Source organism: Corvus cornix, chromosome 3 (assembly GCF_000738735.6).
Source record: "Corvus cornix cornix isolate S_Up_H32 chromosome 3, ASM73873v5, whole genome shotgun sequence".
NCBI lineage: Eukaryota > Metazoa > Chordata > Aves > Passeriformes > Corvidae > Corvus > Corvus cornix.
In genome coordinates, this window is record NC_047056.1 from 92,982,746 (window position 1) to 93,006,692 (window position 23,947).

At 36.1% G+C, this 23,947-nt stretch overlaps 1 protein-coding gene across 1 annotated transcript in view; it reads left to right on the forward strand.

Annotated features, from left to right (window-relative positions):
- The window catches only part of CSMD1 (CUB and Sushi multiple domains 1), a 1,117,781-nt gene that overhangs the window by 752,454 nt on the left and 341,380 nt on the right, over positions 1–23,947 (forward strand). The window contains exon 8 of the mRNA XM_039568608.1: positions 23,344–23,431. Coding sequence (XP_039424542.1) covers positions 23,344–23,431 — 88 coding nt within the window. The remainder of the gene's footprint in view (positions 1–23,343; positions 23,432–23,947) is intronic.

The window sequence follows — 23,947 nt, forward strand, 5'->3', positions numbered from 1 at the left end:
GAGATGATTATTCATTGGGGAATATCACTTTACCTTGTCCTACCATGAAATGAAAGTTTGTGAAGGGATTTCTTCCACAGCCAGTGAAGAGGGTCAATAATCTAACATTGCCTGATAATACAAAGATCTCTGGTAATTTCCAACCTCCTGCATTTTCTTTCTTGTTTTTGATCTTGCATCTGGCTTTAGTCAATAATATTCTCCTTTGCCTCTTAGTATAATTTTATTACAGAAAAATGTGTAACAGTGCTATAATTTCAAAATTACATTGAATCATTGTGCTCAGTGGGAGGTTTAGTGCATTTCTATGGAGCAGAACTGTTTCTGTTGTATATTTGCAATTAATGAAGAGAAACCAAAATAAAATGAGACCAGTGTGGGTAATAAAAGCTCTCCTACCTGTGTACTAACTCACTAAGATTGCTGTTCTGAAAGACATGTTCTGGAGGTGCTGAATTAAAAAGGAGACAATTCTGAAACTGAGGTTCATTGTAAAACTCTCAGGGAAGGTCACAGTGTCCTCCTTTTACATGGTCATTGCTACTTGCCACTAAAGATAGTGATGTGAACCTGTGAGAAACAGCAATACTTTTAAATCCAAAATAGTAAGGACAAAACAGAGGAAAAGTATTCTGAGATTATAAAATATTAGATTAATTTACTGCTTGTCCTTGATTACCCAGTTTTAAGCTCTCTTTCATTTCTGAAAGAAGAACTGGGACAGAATATTCTCCCATCTAATGTTGGCTTTGGTTGCTGGTTTGAAGCTGAGAGTCAGAGGCATGGTTTTAAAACCTTCTACTTTTTTAACAAATAAGTGCTGCCAGTGTGTAAAATATTTGGGTCCTATGTTCCTTAGGGAGATGATAACTAACATGGGACAGAGTAGCTTTGCTTCCTGCTTTCCTTTTGCCTAGGTTATTGACATAGAATAAAATGAGAAGATCAGATTTTTTTCTGCTCAATGTCTGAAAAAACATGGAATGAATAATACCATTCTGCTAAATAATAATAAAAATAATAATAATATTTTTTTGCTCTGAAATAGAAGTCAGATTAGAGTTCTTAACAATGGAAATATTTTTCATTTCAGGTTGGTTGTTCTAGTTATATAAATTTTCTTAACATAATTGGGGTAACACTCTAGAAATTAATCCTAATTCAAGTCACATTCAAGCAAAAATCAAAATTTCTCTTTTTACATCTATTGCCCATTTCCAAGAAATAAAACATACATTCATGGAGGCTTTATTTTAGCTTACCTTATTTCTTGTATAGGATAGAGAAAAATGTATCAAAAAGTCATTCAGGGTCAGCTGATTTAGACTAAAATTGGATATATTCCATGTATTATTAACATACTTGGTATTTTAATTCAACAATTGTTTATTCAGGTCTGTATTTAACCATTATAAATCCAGAAAAACAAATAGCAGAAAAAAAGTCAGAAAGAAGAAAAGCAAACTCAGCTTAAAATATCAATTGAAAGATAGCTAATCCATCAGCACACTCTCCTTACATCACACTTGCCATTTATTCTTGGTTATGTAGATGAAAACCCATTTAAAATCCAGTTTCCCTAAGAGATATGAAAGGTTTTCAGATCATAGTATAGTACAGAGCATTGACTGGATTTTTGATACGTGTATACTCAGTGGGTTTTAGAAACTTCTGATCATTTCCAAAAACACTCCTACTCACAGAGAAAGCTCAGAAATATCTAAAGGCATGTTTAAAATGTTACGTTGTTATTTCAGTTTTTTAGCAATTCTTCCATGCCGTTTTGAGAACACCATAAATAATACCTTGCCATTTTAGATTGGAAGCTTGAAGCCTTAATTATTAATATAGATAGCAAATTGTTCAGATATGCTAAAAGCATTGATGGAATTAGATGATGATTCTTCTTGTGTCCAGATTACCATGCCACTCCTCAAGGCAGGATAAATGAGTGTTTTATTTTTTTCCCTTTCCTCTTTGCCATACACCATATGCTTACCATACACCATAAGCTTACCAAAGAAGTTGTGGGTTGACCCCAACTGGCAACCAAGGCCCACACAGCCACTCAGTCACTTCCCCTTCAGGAGGTGGGGGAAATAATTGAATGAGTAAAAGGGTTGAGATAAAGAGAGTAAAAGCAAAAGCTGTGCATGCAAGCAAAGCAAAACAAATAATTCACCACTTCCCGTGGGCAGGCAGGTGTTCAGCCACCTCCAGGGAATCAGGGCTTCATCATGCAGAATGGTGACTGTGGAAGACAAATGCCATCACTCTGAATGTCCTGCCTTCCTTCTTCCCTGAGCTTTATATGCTGAGCATGACACCATACGGTGTGTGATACCCCTTGGGTCAGTTGAAGTCATCTGTCCTGGTTGTGTCCCCTTACGACTTCTTGTGTATCTCCAGCTCACTGAAGTGGTGGTGCAGGCAAAAAAACCCTTTTGTTCTGTGAATGCACTGCCCAGCAATAACAAAACCCCTGTATTCTTACCATGGTTTCCAGCACAAATCCTAAATATAGCCCTATACTAGCTGCTATGGAGAAAAATAACTTTATCCCAGACAAAACCAGCACAGAAGTAAAAGACTGGAGAGTGTATTTCTCTAGATATGAGTCTGGAGGAGGAGTAGCAAAAAATTTACGTTTATGGAATACAAAGTGGATTATAAGATATACAAATTGAATATCATTGAATATTAAGGCATGCAAACTTACAGCAGGCTATTAGTCATTTATACTTTGTGGCTCCAGATAATTTTGCTTTTAGACATTAAAAAGTATTTTTCTTGTTCATCAAATAGGAAGGTAAAGGCATAAAAACACTTATGTCAGAATCTCCCTAAGGTCTATATTCAATATTTTATCTCTTTTACTATTTTACCAAAAGTTCAATTTATTTTACTTCCTACAGGGATATATATCTTTAAATGCTCATTCTAGATTTATAATGCTTACTTCAATAAAAATCTGGATTTTCTTTGGATTTTGGATTTTTTTTTGTATTGGGCAATTATGTTGTGATAGAGCTTTATTTTGTTTTATTGTATTCTATACATGTAAAACACTTAATATTTGAGATTTTCCTTGCATTGTGTCAAAAGTACAGTTTTTTGATCAAAAATTTATGGAAAAAATATATACTCTTTTCACAAATATCTTTTTTCTTTTATTTCATGTGCTTAAGGAATATTTTTACTTGATCTATCTTTAAAGTTTTTTTCTGATCATTAAAAATTATCACTTCCACAGTGAAAGACTGGTAAATAATAATAGCATATGTAAAGCATGTTTATTTGGAAATCAAAGACTTGAGTGTAGCTCATGAAAAAAGCCAATGGTGTTTGAAGAAACAACATACTCATTTTCTGGTAACCATGGCAGCACAGTGAGAGTGGCAGAACTTTTAAGAAAAGTTGTAGAAAATACTTCTGTAAGCAGATCAGAACTGAATCACCATTGTCACCCATTGATTTTGATTTCTTTTAAAATTCTACTCATAACTTGTACATCAAATACATTCAATTGGCTCAGAGACAAGTAGACTGAAAACAGCTTCAGGCTTTTTAGTGGCAGGGCCTAGAAACTAATTTTTGAGCATGAATTATACAGCTGGTGGCTGGAACAGCCTGAAGAAACAAAAGCCATGTCATATTCATGCTCTGCATAGGGTGTTTGTTTGTTAGGATTTATATGATACTTTAATGCTACACCCTGAATATAAAAGTCCTGTACACTGTGATATACTTCTTCCTTGCCTACCTGGGGGGGAGGAAATGAGAGTCAGAAAACAGCTGTAAATAGTTTTCAAAAAAACTCACAAATAGACTTCTTTTTCTCTTTCTGTTCCCATTTCCTGCTTTTATGGGTGTGTATATTTAGGTTCTCGTGGGCTGAAGAGCCTGAGTCTGTTCAGTTGTGGGAGTTCAGAAGTGATACCTTAAAAGCTGTTGCCAATACCTCCAGAAGCAAATGGTATAGTGCCAGGGTTCAGTGTGGATGCAATCAACCAGCTGGACCACCTTTTGTTTCCCCTTCAGTGATTTAGGGTAAATAATATCAATGGCTCTTTATTTTAGAAAATATCAAATGGAAATTAGTGTTCTTTTTTTTTTAAATATTCTTAAGGCATTTAAGATTTTTTTAAAAGTATTCAAATATGTATATGCAGCTGTATTTTTGCATTCAAAATATTTGAAAATACTCAGATAATGTAAAAACAACAAAACCAGACTTCATGTATTAATTTCTGATGTCTAGATTTGGAAAACACAGTAATTTTATGTGTGACTTAATAAATAATTCATTGATGTTTGCCTAGCTGTCAGGTAAAGCCACTGTGATAAAAATGGTTAATTACTAAGAGCAAGATTTTTTTAACCTCTTCACACACTTGGTTTGATAATAAATTATAGAATTATAGAATCATATAATGGTTAGGGTTGGAAAAGGCTGTAAAAACTATCTGGTTCCAACCCCCCTGCCATGGGCATAGAACCTTGCGATAGACCAGGTTGCTCAAAACCCCATCCAACCTGGCCTTGAATGCTTTGATGTCTCCCTCTAACCAGTGTTTGTTATGTTATGTGATAAAAACTGAAGAGGAAGGAAAATATTATGGGATTAATAATTGCTCATGGTAGGACGGAATTGTCTCTTTAAGTACTTAAGACTTGGAATGAGAACGTGGATAAATTTGTACAGAAGCCAAAAGTCCCATCTTGAGAGTGTCTGTTGCTGTTTTTGCCTTTTTTTCCTCTTCAAATAATGAAATGTGCTGTCTTGATCCTAGCTTATTTTAGCTATGGATTTGTTCAGTTAGGAATATTATTATCCTAAAGCTTTTTACAGAGAGGGAGAAATATTTACCTCTAAAGCACATGCATGTGGTTGGTGGACCTTCCTTAATAAGTTTCTTATTTACATACCTAGAGTTAGAACAAGGCCACAGGGGTTTGTGCAAGTTTAACTGGTCCTGTGTACAAAACAGAAGCAGAGTTCTAGACAAGTAGCCTTCCAGTTCTGGCCCCTCACTCCTCTTCACATGAACCTTTCCTTACACACGCAGTCCCCGAGGTGCCCCCACCCTGGCCATGGGCTCAGCCGTGCCCTGCGGTGGGTGGTTGGATCTGGCTGGAATCGGCTGTGTCTGGCTGGAACCAGCTCTGTCCGGCTGGGGCAGCCCAGCCTCCCCTCACAGAGCCCCCGCAGCCCCGCTGCTGCCGGGGCCTGGGCATGGGAACTCCGTACAGTTCATAATGTTGAGGAATACATCTGGTACAGGTAGCTGGGCTCGAAATTGAGCTCTGGGTGGGAGCCCGAGACCAGAGACTGTGAACTGCCAACCTTTGGAAAACCAAAGGGCGTGAAGATGGGTGGTGCCAGCCAGGTCAATAGAAGCTGAGAGACACAGCAGGAGCAGGGATTGCTGAGCCTTTGGGTTAACAAAGGAGGTGAAGACCGGTGACACCAGCAAGGTGGATTGACCCAGAGAGGAGTCAGGAGCCAAAGACTCGGGAGGAAGAGTGAGACTTGCGCTGGGTGAGACTGTGAGGGTATAAAAGCCTGGGGGTTTCTTGGGATTCTCCTCGGAGACATCAGCCCAAGCTGTTCCAGTGTAACTACACTACGGATAAATGGCTTTGTGGAATGAGACATCCGAGACTCTGCTGTGAGAAACCGGGGGTTGAACCAGTGAGGAAACCCGGTCTGACTGTGAGAGTGGAGTGTGCAGGGAGTGAAACAGGGACCCGTTGGATCACTGGAGCCATCCGCTGTGAAGGGGCTTCAGTCCCTGCCACAAAAGTCTCTGGTGGTGAGAGTGTGACTGCCAGAGTCTTGTAGATGGTCAGACTTAAATATACTACTTAAAGGTAGTTTCCTTAATACTAACTCACACAGAACGGACCACCATTATGTTTTTCATCTTTTTATTCATGCCATATTGCATTTCTCATTTTACCTGGACTGCCATTTGTACTGATTTTACATGGTAAAGACATTTACATTTGTTCATTGTATGCTAAGCAAGAAAGTTTTCCCTTGGACTGGTGAATCCTTAAGAGGACAAACACAACCAACATAAAACTTTGCGTTTCACATTGCGTGGAGAGCTGTGGGCAGTCCTGTATATTTTGAGGTGAAATTCAGGACCTAGTAATTTTCATGCTAGAAAGAGGCAGACGATACTTTCTTCCAGTGACCCTTGCAGACCTCTAGATATAATTGAAACACAGGCTGGAGATGATTGTGAAGTGTTGCTGTTTCATTTATGTAGCTGCTCCATTGCTAGTCACCTGCCATGCCAGGGTTTCTAGGTATCAGGGCAAATATGGGAAATGCAACAAATGATAAACCTCAAATTTTCTGCAAGAACTAAAAAATCAATAACCCCCCAACAACAAGAACAAGAACAACAAAAAGCTATAAAAAACAAACAAACAAACAAAAACCCCAAACCCCAAACAAACAAATACAAACCAAAAAAAATCCCCAAAAAAACCCAAATCCAAAACCCAACCAACCAGCAAACCATTCTATTGGAAAAGAGGAAGACAACTTCAGCAGTTATGGTTACTTTGTGTTCTAAGTAGTTTAAGTAAGCTTGTGGATTATTTTTTTGCTTTCACCTGTCAGCAGGGGCCCATAAAGATCACACAGAACCATCAAGGGATGATCTGGTAAGTTCATTTTCTTTCCATTAAGATGTCTGAATAATTTCAGAAGCATTAACGAATCTGCTACTGCAGTGGTGGCAGTGCTGATCTCCGTCTGCCCTGCCTTCCCTCTTCTTGCTATGGGACAATATAGAAAAAGACATAAATCCCAGTTACAGTGGGCCTTTATTTTTCATAGACAGTATTCAGTAAATATTCAATAGTGAATACTTCCAGAAGCATGCAATTCATCCTTTGTACCATCTGAGTAAAGACATGCAGGATAAAAAATCTGCCTCTAATTATTGGCAATGCTCCTTGAATCTCTCTGATAAGTAGAGAGTCATAGAATGATAGAATGGTTTGGGTTGGAAGGGACGTTTATGGTCATCTAGTCCAACCTCCCTGCAATAAGCAGTGACATCTTCAACTGCAACAGATTGATCAGAGCCCTGTCCAGCCTGACACTGAATGTTTCCAGGGATGGGACATCTGCCTCAATAGGCAACCTGTCCTAGTGTTTCAGCACCCTCATGAAAGAATCTTTACATCTAATCTGAAATTAACTGTATTTCAGTTTAAAGGGGCTGAAATGCATTGTCATAGAGCTCTGGAATGTTGCAGTGTGTTGCTTTCTATGGGTCAGTTCAATTTGAGCAGTGGTTATTTCACCTGCCTGACATTTTTCTATACACAGATGTCCAATAAGATAGCCCATTGTTAAGTGTTTTTGTTTATTAGTGTGGGGGGCTACAAATACTGACAGAGTGATAAAATAAGATTGCTACAATCACAACCTAACTAGATTTTACTTGTTTCTTTTCTCAAAGCAATGGAATTGGCTTTTCACATCAGTAATCTGCATTCGATTCATATTTCTATTTAACAGCTGCAGGCTGTCATGGGTGAAATGAAACTTTTCAGCCTCAGAAGGAGGAGCAAGTATTTGTCTTTGATCTCAAAATGAAATTGTAATTTTTAAAACACTCTGGGAGTGGCAACAAGGTTACAGAATATCTGCTTCAAGTTATCTAAGGAAAAACATAATAACATTTGAGTACACTTCTGTGCTGAGGTAGCCTCAAAAGGTTCATGTACAATATTTGATCATTTCTGTTAATTAATTACCATGAGCTCCATTCTACACAGATGTAAAGTTGAAGTGCCCTGTTAGCAGCTAGAAATGGGATACTGATAAAATGTATCTTGAACTGGTTTAAAGACGCAAGGAAGATTGTTCCATCAGGTTAGAAGACTTCGGAAAATCAAACACAGATTCTGAAGAAGAACTATTCAGATTTTTTCAAAAGTTAACTGAATTTCTTGCTGCTTTATTGATGCCATCATATTACATGCAAAACCTGATTATATTAATTGATCCATAAAGCAATGTTTTTTACCTGTGATCTAAAAAAGAACAAAGAAACACCCAACAGGGCAGATCGTGGGCACAGTATACTTTCACTCATACATGCAAACAGCTATATCTTTGAACTCATTTGGGAAACAAGCTTTAATCAATAAAATCCCAGGATTTTTTTGTAGTGAGTCTTTCAACACCCGATCAGTTATAAGGAAGGCATGCTGATTTTTAAAGGGTGATCCATAGTCAAAATCTCAAAAATGAAGTCTTTGTTTTTCTTCTCTTTTTGGATCATGGCCAAAATGATTGTTTATTTAAAGCTTGTCTTGGTTTACTTACACTGTGAGGACCAGAATATATTTTGAGGAGTCAGTATACCCTCTTTGCCCCTTTCCTTCAAGAATTAACAGGTTGACATGAATAAGTCACTGACTCTGTGTAAGAAAGAGAGAAAGAAATTATCAGTTTGGCATTTCACCTAAATAAACAGACCCGCCAGAATGATTGAGGTTACATATTCGAGAGAGAAGTGCATATCTGACACATAGATGCCATAGAAAATTGTGATGAGTTGCCTAGGGTTTTTATTAATCATTATTGTCACAGTGAGAAGAGTAGGAGGGAACATGTTGCAGCTCACAGACACCCTGCTAATGTCAATGAACAGGAGAAAAGAGCCAAGCTGAAATAATGTTTTTTTAATGTTTTTACTGTATATTTTAAAGATATCCAAAGTCTGAGATATTTATACGGCCGCATATCATTGTGTACAAAAGAAAAGCATATATTTTAATGCTTTTTTTAACCTAGATTCTTTATAACTTTAGACAGTGCTTTTACAGAATTAACAAAAATGTTGGAATGTATTTTTATTTGGTGAAATGTTCTCCTGTGAGATGGTTCCCTTATCTATGTGATAGTGGTTTTCTCAATTGAAATACTGTCTGTAGTTACAGCAGTTATAGATAGACTATTCAGGGCACAAGACATTCTAATTTTATTTCAAGTATAATCCGAGTTACTTTGCAGAAAAAAAAAATCAGGTCAAATTATCAAATTATGCTGTTCTAGTTCTTGAACTTTAGTTTGAGAAACATAATTCTGTCTTTTGAAATAGTGTCATATAATATCCATTCTGCAGATTCCTGGTATTTAAATGTCTATTTAGGTCATCAAGCTTTCAAGTGAGTAATACAGACATTGTACTTCTTTTTTTCGACCAAGTCTGGTTAAAATGTTAAGTGTGGAAAATGTTAAAATATTAGGTCTGGGAAAAATGTTAAAAACATATTAAGAGAAAAAATAGTGCTGAATTTTCTGATATGGTTCTTCATATAAAATCTTGCATAGATTTCCTGGTGCTTACACAAAATGTCACAATTATTTTCACTGAGTAGAAGCCTGAAAAGTGCATAAAGTAATATAACTATAACTTAAAAAAAAAAAAAAAAAAAAGGTCTAAATCATATCTCTGGAATAAGACATTTTATACTAAGTTGCTTTATACTAAGTTGTCAGGCAGGACTTCACTGTACTAAGGATTCACAGTTCTGGAGTCCCTTCTGGAATGGGACACTCAAAAGGGAGTGGAGATCACTACTTTCCCTTTATAGATGTAGGCAGATCAGGAGAAGGAAGTCTCTCTTCTGAACAGATGTACTTTGCACACTGCCATAAAAAAAAAAAGGTGCTAACTGAATTAATTGATCACAGAAGAAATGGCCATGATCTGTGTCCATTTTGGATTTAGCGTTGTAAATGCTACTTTAAATAGGAAGTCCTTTGTGTATTTAGAAGATAAATGATTACGGAAGAAACCGCCTACTATAGAAATTTATTAAATACTAAATTTGGGTTTCCTGAAAACTGTAATTCTTATCCAGCTTCTGGGGTATTGTCAGACAGATTTCTTATCTATTTAACTTAAGAGAACTTTAATTGCAATAACGCAAAGTTTAGTTGGAATATACTTGCTTTATTCCTTGGGAGGATGGTGCATCCCTCACAATCATTGTAACTAGACATTTGGTATTTATTCTAGCCAGTAAAATCCAGTTCTTAGAATGTCAGCACTGCATTTGATCACAAGATTTACCCTAGAAACTAAATTTATTATATACGTGTAATTATTTAATTTAGAACCAAATAAAATTTTTCTTTTATTGAAAAAGACAACTACTGGAATTATTTAGCTGAAGTATTAAGCACAGAAATTATACCTTTAAAATTAACAGCTTTGTTCCATTAAATTTTGTGTCTTTGGGATGCCTCACATCTTTCTTATCTGCTTGAACCATGAGATAAACACTTACCTATAGATTCAATCTCTTACTGGTTCCTTTTATTGATTATAGTAGGATTATTATTTTGATTGAGGCAGGTAGAGCAAATCACAGACCTTTGATTGACTTTGCTCAGTTTCATCTATAAATATAAGCAGTAGAAAGACTGAAATGTTAATGATCACGCTGTTAGAGACACAGAGTTGAGTTCTACTATCATACTAAACATGTTTGCCTTCACATTACCTGTGTGTCACCATGATCATACCTAAGGAACCTGCTATCTACCAATTTAAAGAACTTCTCCAATTTTTTCTGTTGGTATCAGAACATTTCCCTCAGCAGGTTCCCGAAAAGAAAAGCAACTCCTACTCCTTTATTCTTCCCCTAATCTGATTAATTGGCAGTCTGCCCTTCTAATCTTGTTCATCAGATTTGTTAGAAATGTAATGTATTTGTAAGCTTCAAAATGTTTTCATTTCAACAAGGGGAGGGAGAGAACTAACCGCACTGATGTACCAGTGGTTTTATGGCATAGGCATTATACAGAAAAACAAAGAAGTTAAATTAACACCTCTAAAGAAAATAATCATCAGCTAGTGTGTTTCTCATTTTGTAATAAGTTGTCTTCTTGGTGATGTGGTAGAATTATTCTGAGTTTATCTGTTCTAACCGTGAGAGAAAGAGAGACAGTGCAATTCTCAGTCCTGTTAAGGGGACTGTTAAGAGATACCAGTTCTTGGCATGTACAGAACTGTAGCTTTTAAATAGGGGAAAGTCAGCAGAAAGGGAAGACTCCTCACAATTTAAATGGTTTGAGCTTTAGAGAGCAGCTCAACAGGAAACTTCAGGAATGGTTCTTGTCACACGACTTCGTGTTCTACCTAGGTTTCATTTAAGAGGTGTCCTAAATGTCTTGCTCAAAGTCATATTAAAAGTCAGAGGAAGGCCAGAGAGCAGATTTTTTATGTGCCAGTTTATGGTTTTTTCTATATAAACAGCACCCCTGTAGTTATTTTCTAATCTTAATCTCTTTCTCCATGTCAAAGCCTATTTGGTTAAATCTGCAAACACTGGACAGTGGATTGATTTTTCTTTTTCTCTTTTTCTCTCTCAATTCAATGAAAAATCTATAAGGTTATATTGACAAATGAGATTATCAGTGCATTATGGCCATGGTTTTGTTACCTCTTCATATTTGTTACACAGTGCTAAACATTTTACTAGGAAAGCCAACCAAAAATTTAGTATCACTTACCAGACAAAAAAAAGCGGGTAATGCACTGATTAACAAATGCATATCAAATAGCTAATTAAGGAAATGAGGATTTTTTTTAAAGACACTTGTTTTAACCCTTATTTATATATTAAAAAAGAATTGTAGTCACCTTCAGGTTTATTGAAGAAATGGCAGTGCTTGGTAAAATGCTAGATTGTTTTTTTTAAAGGAAAAGAAAAAGACAGCTTTGTGAATCAATAAAATATGTTATAAAGTCATATTATATTTGCAAGTAAATAACATTAAGGGTGAGTTTATAACCAATTGCTGGTGAAAAATGGAATTTTCCAAACTTGTAAGTCACTGAGACAATACAACATGTTGAGTTTATTTCTTTTGGAAAGAATGCTTCTGGATATCCCATAAAATTGCTCTTTACTACTGACTCTTCATCCACTCTGTCTTTTCAAAGTAAATTACTGATTTCCCTACAATTCTGAATGAAGTGGTATTGTGAAAACCAACAACTCTTCATGCTAAGGTGCATGTTTAAGCTTTACACATAGTTTATTGTGTGATCTTCTAAGGAAAAATGTGTAATGGTAATTTTGTTTTCATGTCAAGGTTTTGCTTTCACTTCCTGTCATGTGGTGTGAAAAATTAATGGTAATGTATTTAATTTTTAAACAGTTTTTTTTTTAATCATTTGCCTGTCAGATAAAATTTCACAACCCTGATCATTAGTGAAATTTTATCTGTTGACTTCACTGACATAATGGTTTTCATTTTCCTTGTGTTTGGTTATTATATAATACCAAGAGAGTAAAATATTTTTCATGACTGGACAGAAATACTTTGCAACGCAAATTTAGTCTTTACAATTGTTGCAAAAATATCATTACCTGCAGCAAGTCCAAGTTCAAAGTATAGTGTAAAAACTAATGATTAAGGAGCTCATAATATTCTTATGTGTCTTTATTGTTACAAGGACTTAATAGTTTTTAGATGCGTGCTAAGTAGTTTTACTGTAAGTAGACCACAAAGACATTACAATACAGTTGTTATGCAGTGATGTGGGACAGTTTCTTCTCTGTCTTCCCCTCATGACCTTGAGCAATATAAAGACATGATGTAGGTCATTATTTAAGTATCAGGACTGATGAAGATACATTTTAAATTGGTGTCTTTATAAATAATAAATTAAAATGAAAGGATTCTTAAGTTTTCAGGCATGGGTAAGTGCAGCTCAGGCAAGTCTTAATGAGTGATTTTGCGGTCCTAAGGGATACCTACTATGGTGATATCTTAAATGAGAGTGAACATAATGCAAACTTACATATTTCATTTGGTGGAACTGTATTTAACCATCAGTGAATGAATGTCACTTGCTGAAAAATTTCAGCTTTTTAGTGTCATCAGGAGTTTTCTTGCACTTCATTTGTCAATAATATTGTTGTATGTGGCCTATCAGTTGAAGAAAATCGGACCCAGGTTTTCAGCCTGGTCAGCCCGGTTTTTGCAAGTTCAGTTTCTGTTCCTGGGGTCTGATGCATTCAACAGCTGTGAAAATTTGGCATTTGCAATTATCAAAAGAGTTCCTACTTCTCATGATACAGCTTTATCTTTAAGGAGGTGAACAGTATCTCAGGAGGTTTGCATAACTGCCTGTGTGTGGGAAGAGATGGAACAAAGTTGAGTTACAAGCTGTAAAACCTGCCTGCAAAGGCACATGGCAGCACAAAGGAGCACATGGTGGCACAGGGAGGCTTGTCTCCACTGGACCCTGAGGGGAGGAGGAGTCATGCGACAAACCCATCTGGAGAGGAGCCTGCCAGGAGCTGATGGATGGGTGAACAGCGAGTGATCATCCCATAGGAGAAAGTGTGTTGCTGATGTGGCAACACAGAATAGGTCAGGGAGTGAGAATTGCCATATAAGGAAATACTGTGCCTTAGAAAAGTGTTCTTTTCTGAGTTCAAATGAGTTCAAAGCTCGTTGCTTTGAATAAATGATTCGGGTTCCCTGCAGGTGTGGGTCCATGATTCAATCACCGACAACTGTGAATTGAGAGAGTGTGAAACCAACACACACACACACACACACGCAAACTCTGTGTGATGAATGCATCTGATTCTGAACTGTAGCTTTTTTGTGACTTGTGGGATTACATAGAAATGGAGGATACAGAATATATTCCAGTTCCCAATATATTCTATTTCATATAGAAAATTTGTTTAAATTAGAACTTCTGCTAAAACTAAAGTTGATCCTTTCACCTCAAACTTTTAAGTAGTATTTTAATCAAGCTAAAATCCATATGTTTAATTGCACTAAAAGGGTAAATATTTGACAATTTTCCCTCACAATTCCTAAACATGTATTTTCTTAGCTGTATGAAAATACATTTCTTTAAGTCGCTGTATGTTGTATGGCCAGATTTTGGTACTGGCTGAGGGAGGGTGGGGGAGGGGAGGGACGGGGAAGGAAGTAGGGCATTGGCTAAGGAGTGGCTTCTGTGAGAAGCTTCCCCCATGTCCAGTAGAGCCAATGCCAGCTGGCTCCTGGACAGACCCACTGCCGGCTAAGGCTGAGCCAATCAGAGATGGTCATAACACTTCAGGGATAAAATATTTAAGTAGGAAAAAAGAAAGTTATTGGGGAGATATAATTGTGCTCAGAGAAAAGAAGAGTGAGAATATGTGAGAGGAATGATGCAGACACCAAGGTCAGTGAATAAGGAGGGGGAGAAGGTGCTCCAGGCACTGGAGCTGAGATTCTCCTGAAGCCTGTGGTGAATACCATGGTGAAGCAACCCATGGAGGTCAATAGGGGTAAATGTAAAATGAAATGTTAGGAATGAGCAGGCTCTTCAAGACTACATGAAAAGGTGGACTAGTAAGCTCCCAGACTGACTGAAAGCTATGCATCTGCTGAGCCTTAAGTTGCTTCATTAAGCTTGAATGAGTCTTAAATTCAGTTGTTGAAAAGAAATTGGTCGAAAAACCCCCACATCAAAACAAAAGAAAGAGAGAAATAGGCTTTATTCTTTTTTTTTTTTTTTCTTTTCTTTTTTTTTATTTTAACTGCTGATTCACTCACTAAGAAGGGATGAAACCACTACTGGATTTATATAAGAGAAATTTATTTTCAGGCCTTATCATCACTTAAGTGTCATGGTTTAGGAATGACACTCCCTAATTTAGTGATCCCCCTGCCCCCAAAACTCCAAACCAGACGTGGCTCCCCCACCTAGTGAGAGACACAAAAGGTTGTGTTTTTTACAGGAGGTTACAGGTTGAGATAAAAACAATTTACTGGAAAGAACAATGAGATCAGAAAATGAACAGTAGGAGCAATAATACTAATAGTGAAAGTATACAAATGAGAGTGATTCACGTGCCAAAAATTTCTCACTGACCAGCATGACCCTGAGACAATGAACACGAGTGCACAGATCCTCTGCACACACACCTTTTTTCTTTCTAACCATAAATTATGCCTACTTTCTTATGGGAAGAGAGAATGCCACTGGAGGTGCCCTTAGGTGCTATAGAGTAGCAACCTAGACATACCCACACAGCTCCTGGCCCCCTCCCCTCACAGCTACTGTGAAAAAATTAATTCTGTCCTAGCCAAAAAACAGGACACTAAGGAATAACAAGGAGAAGTTGGACTCAGCACCTATTTTGGTTATAGCATGTAAAAGGCTACTGATAGAAATCGCCATCTGCTGGGAAAAGGAGTGCCATAAATATATTGGTAAATTACAGGGATCCTGTATTCCAACCAAGTTAACAGCTGCAGTCTAGTAGGATGATGATTTACTTCCCAGTGTTTGAAAGAGCTAGAGCTTATTCAAAAAAAGCTAAAAGAATGAATGTTAGCATGTGACAGTTATAAGGTTTTTTAACTGTTTCTGTTGCAGAAATTAGTAGCTTTTAATCTGATGTTTGAAGCAAGGGGGGTGGTTAAAATACTCTTTTAGTGAGAAGCACTAGAGAATTTCAGTTTTAAATTAAATCTAGCAGCTGGCCGTGGCTTTCTGAACTACTGGAACAATACTTTGTAAGATTTGTTAATCATTTTGAAGAAACACAATGCAATCCGTAAGAGTGTTCTCTAGGCAGGTTTTGGATAATGTCTTCTCCTTGTGTGACTGCCCAGAATAGCCTTATGAGCCCAAGCCATCTGGTGTCAACATGACCATATCTTCCTATTCAACAGTATTCCAATATTTTAGCCAATTCGTAGGTAAATTAGGGAAAAAAAGAGTTTGAACTAGCTTCTTGTAAGCAATTACATGGTTGAACTTTCCTTACATGTCCTTGTTTGTCTCTTTTTTTCTTTTGCATTTCTCTGGGTTTCAGTAATCTATCACTTCAATATTACAAGTGTCATGCGGGTTTATTTCTATTGTTTGTAACAGCAGAAATAAGATCAGTGTTTTGCTATTTCTACTAAAGGAGATGCTTAAAAAGTATGATAGACTCATTCTACTAAAAGTAATTTTCTAGTCTTCTAAAAGCCATGATGAAATTGTATGGAAAAATATTCTATAGCACTCTTTGTACCACTGAAATACATATTTTTTTCTGTCTTGGTATTTTAATTGCATCTGTATTTTCTATTCAAATCTGTATTTTCTATCACATTTGTGATCTTATTTATTTATAAGGCAGTAGCTGTATACTTTTGTATGCCCATATAAGCAATGCCCTTGTATCTCATTATTAGAGTTCCAACTTAATCCTTTTCATTTATGTCATTCTACAAAAGACATATCAGGGGGAAAAAAAAAGGAGTTAAATCCACTTTGCATCCTCTAATAAATAAATTCATCATTTTTAAGTGTAGTCAAATTTCTGTAGATCAAAATTAATGAAATAACCAAGTGTGACTTTATGTGTATTTTTATGTAAATCAAACCAGTTTGCCCTTTTCTGACTGTGTCATAGTATTAAAAATAAAATTTACTACAGATGATTTGGTGTATGCAAAGACACTGTTTATAAGCAAGTTTAACCATGATGCTACCTTGCTATTCTTTGCTGTAAGACACTATACTGAAATAGAAAAAAGCTTCTGTGCTGCTAAGTGCAGCACCTAAGAAGTATCCTAATAAATCTTTCCAAAGGAAAAAAAAAAAGGTCTCCTCCAGTATATGTATTCTGATCATTAATATATTCACAAATTCATTCTTTTATTTTTATATGGGTTAAATCAAAAACTTTGGAAGCTTGAAATTATTCTCAGGATGGGAGTAACTGACATTTTAGAGCAAATGCAGCAAAACTATGGTGGAAAATTTCATCCAGTTAATTCTGCCTGTGAATATATTTGTGGATTGAAGCTGTACTCTATAATCTTTCTTTTTTTCCATTAATTCCAGCTTTCTGAATTCAACGCAACTGCAGTATATTCGTTTCTTTTATACAATGATAAAACATCTTTTCTCCAAATATTGTCAAGACACCAAATATATACATCCTTTTTTCTTTTTCAGTGATGACAGTATTCTTTGCTACATAAAACAAGTATACTTTCTAGTACACTTGATAAAGAATAAATGAAGTGTTTGGTTTCATTTTTGAACCAAAATGATTTAAAGACCAAAATTTTGTTAGATATTTATGTTAGATATCTAGAACTGTTAGATACTTTACAATATGAAACCTTTAAAAAAATGAAATGCAAATAAATGTAAATCTAAGGAGCTTAATGAATAATCAAGTTGGCTCTTACATTAATTAGTGCATCTAATACCTTGTTTAATTGAAACAGTGTCACTGTGCTTCTGTTTGACTTCTTGACTGGAAAGAGGTTAATATTTACATATGTAAGCTTTTATTTTCATCATAATAGAGAGGCAAAGTACTAATTCATTGCAATCTTGTTCAGTTTACAAACTTCATAGAATCATAGAATGTTTTGGGTTGGAAGGGATTTTAAAGATCATTCAGTTCCACCCGCTCCCACTATGAGCAGGGATACCTCCCACAAGATCAGGTTTCTCAAAATGCCATCCAGCCTGGCCTTGAATACTTCAAGGGATTTGGCGTCCATAGCTTCTCTGGGCAACCTTTTCCAGTGCCTCAACACACTCTGAGTAGTTTCTTCCTGCCATGGAATCTAAATCTCTTGTCTTTTATTGTAAAACTGTTTCCCCTCATCTCTATCTGCTTGGGTAAAATGTTGTTCTCCCTCTTTTTTATAAGCCTTCTTTAGGTACTGGAATGCCACAATGAGGTCTCCAAGGAACCTGCCTTCTCCAGACTGAACAACCTTTGCTGTCTCAGACGGTTGTCATAGAAAGGGTGCTCTAGTCTGCTGACCATCTTTGTGACCCTCCTCTGGGCCACAACTTGTCACTCTGCTCTAGAAAACCTGCCATTTCTTACAATATCTTTCCACAGGGAATTTTAGGGTCTTTTGTCTAGCCTCCAGGGTGAATTTGTCAAGGCCTTCTTGAAGGTCATTCTTGCAATTTTTGGTTACATTTGAAAAGCATTCAGAACAAATTATTGAAGGAATGAGAGTTCCTGGGTTATGCATTTTTATTTTAAAGCTGGTGTTACCACTAGGAGAATGAGTAAATGTCTAAAGAGACTGCCATAACTTGTTAAATTTAAAACTGTAGGTGTTGGAACCTGAAGCATGAACACCCAATATTTTTTGATAGCATAATGGCCACTAAAGAAAGATATGCAGTATAATACATCTATATATAGTAACATTTTGCTTCAAAGTCTAGGCCTTCAAAGTATTTCATCACATAGTTTACATAAGCCGGAGTAGATCATTAATGTATTTTCAGATTCCAAATGCATCTAAAGCAGGTCAGCATGTCTGGACTAGAACCGGTATTATAACAAGGGAGACCTCACGTTGCTTGTGTTGCTGCATGAAACATCTGTTGCATCAGCCCTTCCTCCTGCCTAATACTTCTCCTTGATTAAACACTTCCCATATGCTGAGCTAAATTAGGATGCTAGTGTATCTGCTAATTGTTTATTATTATTATTACAATATTTTAAAGTCTGATTTATGTTTATAGTTACTGCCAGTCTTTCTTCTTTATTATTGTGTTAGAATCAGAGCATGTGAAACATCTTAAAGGAATTCTGATTTTCCTGTGTCATACGTCAAGTAAAACAATAAAGATGACCTCCAAAGCTGGGGAAACAGTAATCTTTATGATCCCAACTGAGAAAATAGAAGAAATCTTGATTTGTTCTCAATCAGTAAAGAAAGAATAGATTTTATTTTTTTCAAATAGAAATTAAATCACTAGTCTTAACCCTAGAATGTAAATCTGTCAATCACTTTAATGAACTCCCAGGTTCTCTTCAATTATTTCTGCAGAAAGGCCTGAGAATGTGTAAGTTTTGCAGTATATAATAGCCTGATATGTAGAGAAGTTCCAGAGTTAAGTTGTATCTACTGAGAGTGCTCTGTCTCTGTACTACAGACATGTCTGGTGGTTGAAGTATCTTTGATGTTCTCAAACCTGCTGTTAGAAAAAGAAGAAAAAAACCCCAAACCTGACTAGAATATTTCCTCGCTTTTCTGCCTGCCCTGTGACTTCAAATACTTTTTCTGATGTTAGTCTCATGGAATACTCACCATTTCCTCTAGCTGATGGTTCCTTGAAGAACTGGGAGACACTGTGAGGAGCTGTCTATGTAAAGTAATGTCTTACTTTGATATTAGCCAGGATGTTATACTCTTAAACTGTTTTTTAAAACAGAGAGGGTATACTGAGAATGTACTGAGAATATATTGAGAGAAGCTGGTGTTATTTAGACTGGTCCTAAATTTATTTGTCATAAAAACCAGTTTATAGATGTTTAGTTTATATCTGCATTGTAGAAGAACATTGCTAGTGCTTTAAGATAAATCCTGATAACTAGTGCATAGTGTTGCCAAAGGTTTTGCATAATTGATATTTATTTCTAAGTTTTGCAAGCTTTAAATGGGAATATTGCTTTCCATTTTCATTGACACCATTGTTTTGAAATTTTTGAATTCTATAATGAAAACTGAAATGATAGTTAAAATACACTCAGTCTGGGACTGAGCTTTGAATGTAAAGAAAAACAATTCAAGCTTGATATCATGAAGATGGACAAAAACAGAAAAAAGATATGAAAAGCATGAAGCACATTTTAATTCCCTAGGTAAACGAAATTTTGTACGGTGCAGAAAGAGTATAAACTATACATGGTTCTTTCAAGAGCATACAAAAGTCTTTTTCTTCAAATTTAAACCGGTGAAAGATTGGGCATGTGACTGGGTGAATAGAAATGATGTATTCAAAAATACTTGTAGTGACTGCAAGGTTTAAATGTATTATGAAAGTGAGATACTCAAATCAAAGGTGATACTTCCTCATTTTAATGTTATGGATCTCAATAGCAATGGATAGCAGTGGATAAAGTGGAAATCTGGCAGGATTGAAACAGAGGAAGATAGAGGTCTCTAACAGAAATTTGTTTGGTCATCTTTTCATCTATTTTCAGTCTGAATGATAAATGTAAGTGCTAAAATAGATTTTAATACCTAATTTTTAGGTAAATTCCAAAATACTGGCAGGTAAAGGTTTTAAGCATGCTAACATGTAGAAGTATATACCTATATGAGCTAAAGTCCCTGGTGTCTCTGAACCACTAGAGGCAATAAATAGTTATACTAATTTGAGAGATTTGCTCCTTTATTTTTTCCCATCTGGAAAGATAAAATCAGGCAGGTTTGTTTTACAGGGAATTGGATTTATTTTGTCATGACAGTATGTCATGCAAACACCATCTGTTAAAAGTACACTTGACAGTTCACTGGGGAAAATAGAAGTAAAAACCTGGGCCATGTTTAACAAGGCCTGTAGACATCCAGGAAGATATGTCGAGTTCCAGATGTAGGATATCTGTCCTATTTAGAGAGATGGTATTTCTCTGGATAAGGAAGAGGCTGAACCATCCTGCTCTGATATTGGTGTGAGAGTGTGTTGACAGAATAAAGTAGTGGCTGAGAAGAAAATTTTGCAAAGGATGTCATCCATCTGGGGAGATCATTCTATGCTATGACTAAGGTTTCTTTCAACATTTACTGATGTCCCAAAGTACTTAGGCATTTTGTATGTATGTACATCCGTAAAAGGAGATGACTTCACTGCAATTTGATGTTCTTAACACATGGTAGCAAAGGTAGCATTCTCCACCTCATATAACAATTGTTACCACAAGATTCATGTTTAGTAAACCTACTAAGTCGAATAACCCTATCAGTTGTTTTGCTTATGTTTGTATTTTGGCAATTGAGTAGTCCAAATTGAATCTCATGTCTGCTAACATAGCTACAGGTCTCTGCTAAAAGTAGTAAATTTTTGACGTTTTCTTTTTTCTGAAACAACGGAAGAAGTGTTAGTAGGAAGAGAATTTATTTCAAGAAACATCAGAAAACAGGCTGCTTTTCTAGCAAGGCCAGGTTCTCACTATAGCTGCATCTCAATGCTGACACTTTTCAAGAAACTGGAAGATTAAACTTGCAGAATAAAATCTATGAATACTAGCTAGTATACACTTATTCTGAAAGCCTTTATTCAAACACAAAAAACTTTATCAATCTAAATAACATTAGTGAAATTAGCAGGACTGTGCTCTGGTGTAGAGAGTTTTCAAGATGCTGAATTCCAGGTGTTACACATGGACAAAAGTCCAGATGAACTGAATTTTTACTCGTGCTTGGCTTTTGTATTTAGAAGGAAATATTTTTTTTAAGCAAGACCTCATATTTTCAGTTGTATCTTCAAAGAAATTTTTGATACTATCATAATCTTTTTTGATGTAGTTTAAAGAAAATGTATGCAGTACAATAAGTAGTGTTAAAAAGATGTGGATAAAGAGATGATTCCTGTATTCTTGAAACATTCCAGATTAAAAAAAACCCAAAAGGCAAATGTTAAAATATACTGTAATCGTTGCAGATTCTCTGCTTCTCTGCAGAAGAACCTGTGCTCAGGTCAAGGACTTTGGTCCGTAAGAGTGCATTGTGTTAGTTGTATCTTTGTAGTGCTGTAATGCAGTTTTTTAGTTCTTTAAGTCTTCCCTTGTAAAACTTTGAATCTCTGTATAAATGAATTGTCCCTGAAGCTGCCAAAACAGACATGAAGATTTATAGCTCTTGACATCTGATTGTATGTATCCTACTTGTCACCACTCCTTTTACTGCTGTATTAAATTTGAAAGCATATCGCTGTGTGGGGAAAACAGCTGCTTTTTACATCTAATCTCTCATCACCTTTCAGTTGTAATGCTGTCATCTGTAATCCACTCAGACTTGTGTAATTTATTTTTGTGCAGCTGAAATATTCCAATTTTTTTTTTTTTTTTTTTTTTAAATTCAGGAAGAATGCTCTGTCCTTTTCTTAAAGATTTCCCAAAAATCTTTTAAGATGGAAAACATGATCCACAAATTTCTACTAGTTCTGACCGTGGTCCTCACTATGGGCCACAGGGGAATCTCAGCTCCAGTACCTGGAGCACCTCTTCTCCCTCCTTCTGCACTGACCTTGGTGTCTGCAGAGCTGTTCCTCTCATATTCTCACCCCGCTTTTCTCTAGCTGCAATTACAACTGCACAATAATTTTTCTTCTCTTCTTAGTTCTGTTATTCCATAGGTGTTACCACCATTTCTAATTGGCCCAGCCTTGGCCAGCAGCAGGTCCCTCTTTGGAACCTCCAGGGATTGGCTCTGCTGGACATGGAAGAAGTTCCTGTCACTCCTGTAGCCACCCCCACTACCAAAACCTGGCAATGCAAACCCAATACAGTCTTTATGACTGTTCTTCCTTTTTTCAGCTGCACACACCGTACATGTATATGTGCAGGATAAAAAGCACATGTGTGTTCAGGTTTTCCATATATTCAGTATTCTGCTTTATGATTAATTACTTTAAATTTCACGTATTCCTTAATTACCATATTAGGAATGTAGAAGGAAAAAAGGGAAAACAATGTTGAAATTGTTTTGAGTTTTGAGAGGACCATAAGTTTGGGTATTTATATAGATAGTATAATTTAAGTATCTGACAGTCTGGATGGAGAAAGAATGGAGGACAAAAAGAATGGAACAGTATAGGATACCTTTTCTTTCTATTTTTAGCTGAAAACAAAAAATAAAGATTTGCGCCTCATTTGCATGAGGACATATTCAGCTGGCTACAAATCCGTTGCTCAGTGGGGTATTTTGTATATTTTTGAGATTAACTTTATCTTCAGTCAAGGTAGTGGTTGATCAAAAGTTGGACTCAATGATCTTGGAGCTCTTTTCCAACCTAAATGATTCTGGAATTCATAAAAGTATTCCTGTTCTACAGTTGTACAGTATCATGGTTTGGTTCTTCGCTTTTGTTTATTTTAAATCTTATTACGGACAGATTGTATTGTGGATATTTTATTTTTTTGTACTCTCTTAATCTTACAATGGTGTGTTGTGAATATTTCAGAACGTGACTTCATGAAATGCTTTTTCCCTGTCTGAGGAAAACTGTGGATCCTAGTATATGCATAAAAAAAATCACTGACTGTGGGAAATCAATCATTTATTTTCCCACAGAAACAAAACATTTTTTGCCATAACCAATGAAAATAAATAATTTGCCAAATGAGTCAATTATATGGGGATTCTTTTATGTAATAATTTAAGCTGGTTCAAGAAAAAATGGTAAAATATGGTTGCATTCAGGCCATGGAAGTTAATGTATGGGAAAAGTAAATAGTCATCTTTAGAGCTGCATGTCTAAATACGTTTTTTCCTTTACTTTGCAGTGACCCAGGGTGGGGATGCAATTGCATCTGATACGTGTCCTGATCCTGGAATTCCTGAAAATGGGAAGAGGGTAGGCTCTGACTTCAGGTAGGCACATTTAGTTTTCTATATGACCAAGAGGAATATATTTCCTGTTACATTTATACATAACCTATAAATATAGATGTGTATCATTTCCCTAGTTTTAGATGTATTGGTTCTTTTTCAAAATAGATTTATTCAATTGCATATCTTGACTTGTTTTTTGCTTGGGTTGTTTTTTAAATCAACACATTTAAAATAGGAATTTTAGAGCATAATAATCTCATCTATGGAGAAAAAGCATAACTCTGTGGACAGCATAGAAGACAAAGAAGAAGCAGAGAGTATTATGTGTTTTCCCACTTTATAAAAGCTGTTAAAAAGCTTAGGGAACATGGAAAATTCAGTGTCTGAGGCTATGATGAATGCCATCTCCTCTTTTTTTCCTGTTTTCACCTTTTGTTATATTAAAAAAAGAAGACAAGATCAAATGGACCCCTGTGGAGAAAGGAGGATGTTTGCTCTTTCCCTGTTGACGAAAAAAGGCAGAGACTTGAAGGTGCAGCAGAGAAGAGGGTCAAA